This window comes from Prosopis cineraria, unplaced genomic scaffold (assembly GCF_029017545.1).
Source record: "Prosopis cineraria cultivar Desert tree isolate PC_DT_omini unplaced genomic scaffold, ASM2901754v1 PC12, whole genome shotgun sequence".
Lineage (NCBI taxonomy): Eukaryota > Viridiplantae > Streptophyta > Magnoliopsida > Fabales > Fabaceae > Prosopis > Prosopis cineraria.
The window spans coordinates 33,457,297-33,468,611 of NW_026555343.1; the positions used below are offsets into that span (position 1 = coordinate 33,457,297).

The 11,315-nt window shown below is 28.5% G+C and overlaps 1 protein-coding gene across 1 annotated transcript; it reads left to right on the forward strand.

The window, feature by feature from the left end:
• The first annotated feature begins 214 nt into the window (after positions 1–214).
• Positions 215–11,114, forward strand: LOC129289265 (uncharacterized). Its single transcript, XM_054926047.1, has 4 exons — positions 215–361; positions 3,686–3,861; positions 3,994–4,083; positions 11,008–11,114. Exons 1-4 carry the CDS (start codon positions 215–217, stop codon positions 11,069–11,071), a joined length of 477 nt encoding a protein of 158 aa, XP_054782022.1. The 3' UTR covers positions 11,072–11,114.
• Positions 11,115–11,315: the final 201 nt, after the last annotated feature.

Sequence of the window (11,315 nt, forward strand, 5' to 3'; positions counted from 1 at the left end):
TTGTGATTTGAACTATTTGCTTAAGATGTTGCCTTATATTACTTGAAAGTAGATGTTCAATGTATTAGTTTGAAGTATGTGTTGGCCTTGTATTAGTTGGAGTATGATGATATTTATTTTATAAATTAAGCATTTGAACAATTGCTTACTACTTGATTATAATAATTGTTTGCTTCTTAAATCATGTGTGCATAATTTTTATATAGATTGAACAATGGCACCAAAAAGGAAGGAATCAATAAAGGACAATTTGTGTTGGACTTCTGAAATGGATGAAAAATTCATTAATGCCTTATTGGAAGAGACAATGAAAGGAAATAGTCCTGACGGCACATTTTCAACATTTGCATATGATAATATGGTGGAAACTCTTAATAATTTCTTTGGGTCTCACATTACAAAATAACATTTGAAGAATAGAAAGAAGACATTATCACAACAATTTTTAGATCTTTATAATTTATTTAATAGATTGAGCGGATTCTCATGGAGTCCTATCACAAAATTGTTTGAAGTAGATAATTAAATTTGGAATGATTTGATCGAGGTGAATAATCTATTTATGTTAATGGAATGAATATTTAGATGATTTGATTAAGATGAGTAGTCTATTTATGAAGCTATATCTCCTTTTGTGTTTGTGGAAAAAGCCAAATCCAAGAAAGTAGAAGAATACACCTGTATTACATTACCACAAATTATTTGAGCTATTCAGTGTAGATAGGGCAACGAGAAAATATATTAAAAGTGTTAAGGAAAGGGTTGCCCAATGGGAGCAAGAGAGCAATCAATTAAATGACTCTATTACAGATGCAACTAATTATAATTATTAACATGAATCACTAAATTCACCAATTAATTTGAAGTATAGCCCAACATGTAGGGCATTAGTAGGAACTATATCAGGCAAAGGATAGAAATGTAAGGCTTCAATGGTTGAAGCTATTGAAGAAAAGTGTGAAAAAATGACAATAGGAATAATGAAACTAATTGATGTCATGTGAGATGGAAATAATGTTGCTGAGGTAGGCTTCAAGCTTCTGAGAGGTAGGCTTGAGCTGCTGAGAAGCAAGCTCAAGTTGCTAAGAAGGGCTTTTTAATACTTGAAAAGAGTAGGCCTCATCATCATAGTAAAGAGGAAGTGTGGGCTGCAATTAAGGAGATTGGAGTACTTGAAGAGAATAAAGAAAAATGTTACTTCTTCTTATGTGATGATGGGAAATGTAAGAGAACTTTCTTTGGGATTCCACAACACAGGCGATTACAGACATTACTCAATATGATGACCAAAGCTGGAGTTCAATGAAGGAAGTGTAGACATGGGGTTAGACTTTTTTAATTTATAGATAGTAGTATTTTTAATTTGTGGTGACATGTTGGCCTTTTTTTCTTAGAGAACATATATATTATTTCATGCTTTTTGGACATGTTGGTGTTTTTTGTTTAGTGAACATATATATTGTGTCATGATGTTTATGATGTATTAATAACTTGACCATAGTGTTTATAATATTTCATTATCAATGCATTAGAGATTTTGTTTCTATAAGTACCATGTTTTATTTTATCAATACCCACTTTTGATTTTAAAATGTGAAAATAACATATTTTTACTAAATTATTTGATTTTAAAGTATAATATAAAAATACATTTTTAACAAATAATTTGATTATAAATCAATTTTATTATGTTAATTTTAACATAATTTCAGCTTTCAATTTATTTTTACAAATATAATTACATAAAATATGATATATTTTAATATAAGGACATTATAGTCATTGTGATATCTGTTCATTTTCTTTCTTCCTATTTTCTTCTATCCATCCAAATAGAAGAAGTAATAATATTTTCTTTTCAGTTTTCTCTTCCTTTCATTTTCTTTCCTTTTAGCTTTTCTTCCCATCCAAATGGAGGGTTAAGGAGGGAACTAACTTAGAATTGAGTTTAAGACACAAAATATTCCTAAACAATTATTTTAAAGGCACAAGTAACCTTTAATTGACTGGGCATGGTAGAAATGGATGGATATTTAAATGTTTATGAAGGAAAATCATCCAAAATAGAGTTCAAGACATTCACTAAGTAAATATTTTGAGAATAAAAATGACCTTTAACTTTCAAATCTTCATAGTTTTTATTTAAAAAAAATTAATTATTGGGTTTTGATAAGCTTCAATTCAATTTCTTACTATTAATAGTTATACACTTCATTATCACATTAAATGATATACTTTCTTTAAGATTATAACCAAAGTTCACCTTAATTTTTAAATATTATTTTTCTCATGTTAGTTGACTCTTGTAATTTATTTATTTTTATTAAAAAATGATAATGAAATCCTTTCAAATTATATAAGTGACATTTGGTCCTTTGAAATGTCATAATTTTCTTGAAGTTCTTAAAAAAATTTCTATAATTAAGAAATTAATATAAATAACTAAATTGTCCTTAATTTAAATTTATAAATTGCTGTTGAATTCCTATGATTTTTTTTTAAAAAAAAGTTATGAATCTTAGAATAAAACTTGTGAATAGCAATTGATATTTACAACACTTGAAGAATATCATGATTTTAAATGCAAACTTATAAATTACTATTAATTTCTTGTGATTTTGAGAAGAAAATTTGTAAATCTTAAAATAAAACTTGTGAATAATAATTGATATTTGAATTAAGGATAATTTAGTCATTTATATTAATTTCTTAATAACAGAAAAGTCTTTTAAAACTTTAGAAAAATTACGACATTTCAAGGGACTAAAATATCATTTACATAATTCAAAAAAATTTTATTATTATTTTTTTCTTATTTTCATTGCTAACTCTTGTAATTTCCTATTGTGAATGAGATTAACTTTCCGAGAAGAAAACGACTTGTATTTTTAACAAAGAAAAAATTGCCTAGTTAAATAAATATAAGGTTGTCTAATTTCTTTAATATGTTGAATCTTAATTTTGATTATAACAAATTAAAAAATATTTGGTTTAATAGGTATATATATGATTATAGAAAGGGAAGTTAAGGTGTAAACGAGTTTTTTTGGCTTTAATCACTGATTTCAATTTTCTCCAAGTATGACTACCGATATTGTGTTGATGCTGCTAGTACAGATGCGAGTCTCTCTACCTATAAACCTTTGATTCATTCTAATTCACTATAATAAAATTAATCTTTTAATGTCGGTTATACAAAAAACCACAACAAAAAAAAAAGCGGTAGCTTATTTATAATTAAGTGAAAAAATTTTTAAGTTAATTTTGAGTTTAACCAATATTAAAAAGAGTTTTCACATTGATTATGACACTAACCAACGTAGAATGTTAATTTTTAAAACAGTAAAAATGCTTTTGTTTTAATGTCAGTTATTTTAGACTACTTACCACATCAGTTATCCTAATAACCAGCATGGCAAATCTTCTAAGAACATATTTAAATTTAATAACTGTATTTATTATAAATATTGAATGCATGTAGTATTTAAATCATTGAAATTTAAATTAATCATTCTGAATCCATGTCCCACTTAAGTGTAATAAATAAGTGACTTGATTACTTTGAATGATTAATTTGAATTTTAATAATTTAAATGTTACAATAAATATCTATATTAAATACAATTACTGAATTAAAATTCCGTGAGAACCTGATCCAAATGTCAATTCCCCTCCCATTCATCAGTTTCTCTCTCTTGCTCTCACCCGATTCCATTGCCTTCGAAGACCATTTGTCAGCCATTGCCGTCCGTTCAAGCTGCTGTCGCCGTCTATAAGTGCTGCATCGCTGGCCGTCACTTTCGCCGTCACCATTGCTCGGAATTTTCGTCGCTGCCGTACCACCATTCGTCTTCTTCCAAGGTACTGTGGGTTTCTCTGATTTTTGTTGTGGCTCTCCCTTTCTTCTTCTCCATTTGTCTTTTCTCCATTTATTCTTCTCTATTTATGGTTTTTTCTTTTTCCATGTCTTCTTCTCTTCAATTGCTTCTCTAGAATTTGGTTCTTCTTCTTCCATTGTTTGGTGGGTGTTGCTCTAAATGGCTGGTTCTGCGTGGTTGCATTTTCTTCATACTTTGATTTTAGGTAAGTCAAGCATATTGTTGTTTTTCTATTTTTTTTTCTTTGATTTCAGAAACTGTACGTAACAATTTTAGATATCAACAAATAAAAAAATACACAACGGTAATAAAAATTTCAAAGCTAAAATTCTACAGACTTGGACTTCATTAGAGGATCAAATCCTCGCATGGAATGCATGTTATGACGTGGCAGATAATTAATAGTCATAACTCATCTAAGCTTTTCAACTATATAAATGATAGGTAATTACCATTAATAAATAGATTTGAAATTTGAAATGTGTTTTAATGATTTAGAAGGAGTTTTATTATTGTTTGGATAATTAATTTTAAGGAAAAAAATTTGATTTCATGTAAAGTTTAAAAAACATACAAAATAGCAGATTTACAGTTCTAAAACAATAGGAATTTTTTTAAAAGAAAAGTTTATTGTCCCACCAATTCATTTTAGCAAGCCCCGGTTGAAAAAAGACCAGCTTGTCAAGAAACAGGCCTTTGCAACCTACCCTGGCCAACTCGTTACTAGTAACAGGCCAACCTGCAACCCATAGTAGGTTGGCCTGTTTATCAATAATATACTTAATACTCAATTGTATTTTAAAGAAGATTAACTTTAATATGAAATATGTGTAACTAACAAAAACAAAGTACAATAACATTTATCTGGCATGGATTTTATTTCTGTTCCTTAATTTTATAGAACATTTTATCAGTCTTTGGCTTTAATTATCATTAATTTTATTAACAAAAATGTTAATACTAAACTTTTAAATGTTGATAAGATATTTTCAACTATTGACACATTAAATTTAGTTTTTAAAATAATAATGACTGATATAAAAAATCATCATAACAAACTGTTATGATTATGATTAAAAAAAACATTTTACAAAATTAAAGACTCAAATTAAATTTATATAAAATTAGAGGATCAAATGTGCTTTTTTTGCCATTGTATAAATGAAAAATGCTCCTTTTTGCCTTAGTGTTCCATTTTGAAATGGAAAAAATGCTTCTTCTATTTCATTTTATAAGATCTTTTTAGATATAATTTAGCATTCTAAAATATAAAACATTTAAAATAAATATTATCAACGATTAGTATTTCAATATTATCTTTCATGATTTCACTCCGTAGATAAATTTCCTTCCCCCCTTTCTTTTTAAAGAAGGGTATTTTTTAAAATTTATAAAAATTTAAGGTTTAAACTGTGTTTAATTAAATTCATTGGTATGTACATACACACTTGGTATATGATAATATACATTTCATTATCACATTAATGACACATTTTCTTCAAGATCTTAACCAAAGTTCACCATAATTTTCAAATATCAATTTTGTCACGTTGGTAGACTCTTGCAATCTCTTTCTTTTTTTTCTTTTTTTAACCATTGACTCTTGTGATTTCCTTTTGTGATTGACATTTACTTCCCAGTTTTAAGTATTTATAACAAGAATTAGTAATGAATGTAAAAATCCATTTTGGATGCCAAGTGTACACGTGTGGAACCATTAACTCAAATTAACGTCTATTTGTGGCGCATTAACGGCAAGATGCACATGGTTTTTTTTAATGGTGAAAGAGAGAAATGCCTTAGAATTGAGATTAGGATACCAAATGTTCTTATACAAATATTTCAAAGTCAAAAGTGACATTTAACTGTCTAGGCGTGACAGAACGGATGGGTTTTTAAACGTTTAGAGAGTAAAAATGACCCAAGATAAAATTTAAAATGCCCACTAAGCAAAGACTTCAAGAATAAAAATGATTCTTAATTCTAATTTTTTTATAGTTTTTTATTAAAAAATTAATTATTAGGTTGTGATAAGCTTTGATTTAATTTCTTACTATTATTAGATAAACACTTCATTATTGCATTAATGACACATTTTTTTAAGATCACAACCAAAGTTCACCATAATTTTCAAATATCAACTTTGTCATGTTGGTTGACTCTTATAATTTATTTATTTTTATTCCTCACACTTGTATTGTGAATGAGATTTACTTTTCGGGTGGAAAAAGACTTGTTTTTTTGAAAAAGAAAAATTTGCCTAGTTGAATAAATATAAGGTCGTATAATTTCTCTTACAATAAAAAGTGTTGAGTACTTTATTTTAAAAACTCACATTAGTATTAAAAAATAAAAGTAAAATAGTAAAAGAGATTATGGTTACTAAAGTACAAGGCATAAAGTTTAAGTATGTGTAGATATAAAAAATGAGTTTAGGAAAATTATTCTTAATTGAACCGACAATACTTGAACTCAAATTTAGCTCAGTCAGATAATTATAAAAAAAATTGAAATGGATATTGGTTAATAAAAAGGAATTAAGATACGAAATACTGAATCAAATACAAGGCCATTAATCATTGCCGCCCCTCTTGATTTATTTTACTCATGTCACACACACTGGATTGTTGGGTTAAAGGTAAAAAATATTATTAAAATATATAAAAAATCACAAATAATTTTAAATTTAATTATAAGTTATTTGCATCTCTCGATTTTAAAAATTTTTTACTTTGTTACCCTGACGTTAATTTGCCTAATAATTTGATTAAGTGAGTCTCACATATGAATTTTTTAAATTTTTTATTATAAAATATTTTTTATGGGCCCCACGTTTTTCTTTTTAAATTCTCCTCTCTCTGCACATCGTCCCCTCCCTCTCAACCTTCTCGTCTCTCACTCCCGCTCTTCCTCTCTTTCCTCTCTCTATCCTCCTTCTCTCTCCTCAGTCCCTCTCTCTACACATCGTCCCCTCCCTCTCAACCTTCTCGTCTCTCACTCTCGCTCTCGCTCTTCCTCTCTCTCTCTCCTCCATTCAATCTCAGTCTTCCCTCTCTCTCCTTCACTTTCTCTCTCCCCCCCCCGTCTCGTCCTCTCTCCCTCCCCTCTTTGGTACTCATCCTCACCAACACCATGACAACTCCGGCGACTGCCGTGGATGGGCTGGACAGGATGAGCATGGATGCCTCCTTGGTCGGGTTGAACCCACGCACGCTTGCTTACACTGCCACTAGCCTCCTTGGTCAGGTTGAACACACATGCATGCACTGCGTTTCTCACACTCTTCATCTCTCTCCCCCTCTTCTCCCTCTCTCTCTCCCTCATGGCCTCATTCACATTCCCAAACCTCCTGTACCTCGCCACCAGCATCTCCATTGCCACCCCATGTGGCGTCACGTTCGCCTCGTGCATAGAGTGTGTGTGCACAAACAGGGAGTCTGTACCGTGAACAGGGAGTGTGACTGTGAACGAGAGAGAGAACTCGTTCAGTGAGGAGTGGAGGAGAGAGGAAGTGTGTGCCATCCCCCTCATCCTCGTCGGACCTGATATAGGTTTCTCCATTCCCTCTCTCTCCTTCATTTCCTCTTTCTCTTCCCATTCACGTACATGAGAGTGCAAGCACAGATCGACAACCTTGAGTCTTAAGCACAAACTTATCATGGTGGAAATGAGAGTGCGAGTAGAGATGATGATGCACTGTGGACATGCATGATGATGAAGCTGGGCAAAAGTGAGTGAAGGAAGGAAGGGGTCCAGAAATCAGAGAAGGAGAGGGCGGGTGAGAGAGGGAGAGAGTAGGGGAGGAGAGAGAGCGAGGAAGGAAAAAATGAAAGTATTTAAAAATTGAATCGTGGCCCGCTAACGGAAAAACTAAACGGATAAAACTGCAAGTAATGGAACAAAAAAATTTTAAAATTAAAAATTATAAATAATTTATAATTAAGTTTAGAATTATTGGTGGCCTTGTACATACTTTGAGAATATTTTTTAACCTTTAACTCTTTAATTATTTATCCTTTCGTTTTCCATGCCTCGTTTGACTCACGTGACATGTCCATTCATTATCACAATATCACTCATTGTTTGATGCTCTGATGATTTAAAAAAAAAATTCAAATTATAATATGAAAATCTTCACGGCTGGAATTTAATATTTATATAAAAAATGATTAAATTGAATGGTAACAAATTGAATAATACACTCACCTTTCTTCTATTTTGTTAAAATTATAAAATCCTTTTTTCTATTTTTGAAACCTACACGTTAATTTAATTTTTAACATCATTAAGAATATCCTGTTAAATATTTTAAAATACTTAATGTTTAGTTTGTAATTGTGTTAAAAAATTTAAAATTATTAAGTTACCCCAATTTAATGAGATTTAAATAATTAAATGTTACAATATTTTAATAAATATTCTAAAATATTGCATTAAAATATATAATTTATAGAAAAATAAGCATAAATTATATTGATAATTTATCTCCTATTATATTAAATCCCTATTTCATTAAGTTTTTTTACATACAGTTTGAAGGAAATATTATTTTAGTCAACTTATTTTTAAAATTTTTTAAATTTACTTTTTCCCAACAAATAAACATAAGAATAAAAAATAGGGAGAATGATAAATAAATTCCTCTTAAGATAGCTAGGAAAATGATAATTTAATCCCGTAAAATGTGATAATACCTTCTAAATCCCAAGGGATTTATTTGTCATTAAAATTTTTAATGAAATGATAAAAATACCCCTTAATTTAAAAAAATGAAGAAAAATTATGAGAGAAAATTACAAATGTCTAAACCACTTTAGTTATTTACTAAATCAAACTTTGAATTATAAAACTAAAGTTGTGAACGAAAAAAACTTTGTTATACTTTAATTATATATTGAACCAAAGTTGTGAATTTTAGAACCAAAGTTGTGAATGAAAAAACTTTGTTGTACTTTATTGATTGAAGAAAAATGGTTAGAGAAAGTTGTAAATGACTAAACTACTTTATTTTTTTTTTACTAAATTAGACTTGTAAATTCTAGAACCAAGGTTGTAAATGAAAAAAAAAAAACCTTTGTTGCACTTTGTTGATTAAAAAAAGATGATAAAGAAAGTTATGAATGCCTAAATCAATTTAATCATTTATTGAATCGGAGTTTGTAAATTTCATAACTAAAGTTGTGAATGTAAAAAACTTTATTACACCTTTGCTTATTGAAGAAAAATTGAGAGAAAATTGTAAATACCTAAACTACTTTAATCATTTGCTAAACTAGAGTTATAAATTTCATAACTAAAGTCGTGAACAAAAAAAAAACTTTGTTGCACTTTTTAAATTAAGGAGTATTTTTGTTATTTCATCAAAAAATTTAATGACAATTAGGTCCTTACAAACTTAAAAGGCATTATCACATTTCATAGGATCATATTATCATTCTCCTATTTCAGAGGGATTTATTTGTCATTCTTCCTAAAAATATATTAAATAAATAAGATTGCATAACCAACCAAATTTAAATAAGAATAAAAAAGTAAAAAATATATCCATTAATTTTTAAAAAAACTTAAAATAATTTTTAAATAACATTTATAAAAATAAGGGCATTTCAATCTCATATATGTAACTTAACGGACAACTAAGGGTTGCATGGATAGAAATTAAGTTTTAAAAGTAGAAGGGAGGGGAAATTCATGTAAGTTTTAAAAATAGAGAGGGTATATGTAATTAAAATAAAATATAAAGGAGGTCAATGTATTTTACTCTAAGAAACTTGTTAGGAAAATTTTTCCAAGTTAACTCAATTTATCATTTTTTTTATTCTAAAAGTATTAAATTAGTCCATGCAAATAAACCTTTTGATTTAAGTTGTTAAAATTCAAAGATTTTTTTTGAATTAAAGCTTGTTTAACTTTTTTTTCTCGAATTTATCATAGTTGGCCATAACATTTTTAAAGATTAAGGGAAAATTGTTTATCATAAAACTAATTATTTGCATTAAATCTAAGAAATTATTATTATATTTTGTCCAAGAATCTAAAAATTTTATTATTTTTCTAGAATCATAATTACTATTCATAAAAATCGTTTGATTTACCAAGTTAATTAAATAAAATAAAAGGTATGTATTAACATAAATGAATGAGTTCTCTCCATTGGAATGGGGAGAATATTGCAAATCTAAATCATTGAATTTGATAATTCAAACTTGATAGTTTTTAAAGCATAGATTAGTCTGTATTATTAAAATCTGATCTGACTTGTTCAAATAAAAGAACCCGAGCCTTGGATAAATACACAAAGGGAAAACTTAATTATTTAAAATTATATACTTCATGTGCTTTTCTTTTCTCAAATTAGAGCAAGTATATTGTAATTTTAAAAATAAGTTAGAAGTATTTAGCACGAGATTTAGTTATGAATATGAGTATAAAAGGGAAAATTTCAATAAATTAAATTTTAATAAGAATTTAATTTTAAATCAGGACAAATAGAATCTAAAAATACACTACAAAATTAAGACACTAAATTGAAAATATGTTTTGATAGAAAATGACTAAAATCCTATTTATTTTTTAAAATATGAAGTGAACTTGTTAAAAAATCTTAAATTAAGTTGTCATTGCATAAATGTGTCTGGTTAACAACTTAGTACAATATAAAATGGACTTGGTGAAGACATGCTTCCATTGGTATCGTTTGCCGTGATGATACTGGGCATTTTGTCTGGGCTTTTATTGACAGAGTTAAATCATTATCTGCCTTTATAAGTGAAACATTGGCTTTAAAACATGCCCTGATGCTGGCTCATGATTTGAGCAGTGATAAAGTCATTTTTGAATCATATGTTCCTCTTTACAAGTATCTTAAAAGGTCAATCAAATCTATTTGATTGGAGGAATCGAGGTATTATTGAGGACATTTTAGCTTTGATGGCTATTAGAAGATAAATCGTATATATAGATATATAAGTTTAAGAAGTATTTAACCAAAATGGCTTAAGCTATTTTGGTAAGGTATACTATCCTTAATCATACTTAATTTGAGAAATCTAATAATAGCAACCAACACTGAGGTTTACTGCAGTCTTTGCAACACATGAAGGTAATTGTGCAACTGATTTTGTTACAGCTTTTGTCCTGAAGGAGATGAGTCCGATAAGATGGGTTTTGTTACCACCACTTCTTTTGTTTGATCTCCTAACCAAGGATGTCATCAGTAGCGTGAAGTCTTCAAATGTACTTCGGATGATGGTGGATGATTTGTTTGCTACTGTTGCTTTCGCTTTAGATGTTTCTGCTTTTTGTTTCCCTGTTGATGTTTCGTTGTTTCTTACTTTCTGTTTGTTCTGGTTTTGTAAAGTTCCCCTTCTTGGTTTTTTTTTTTTTTAATGAAGTATTTAAATTGGGAGAAAAAAGAAAAGTAAAGTAAACTTGTTA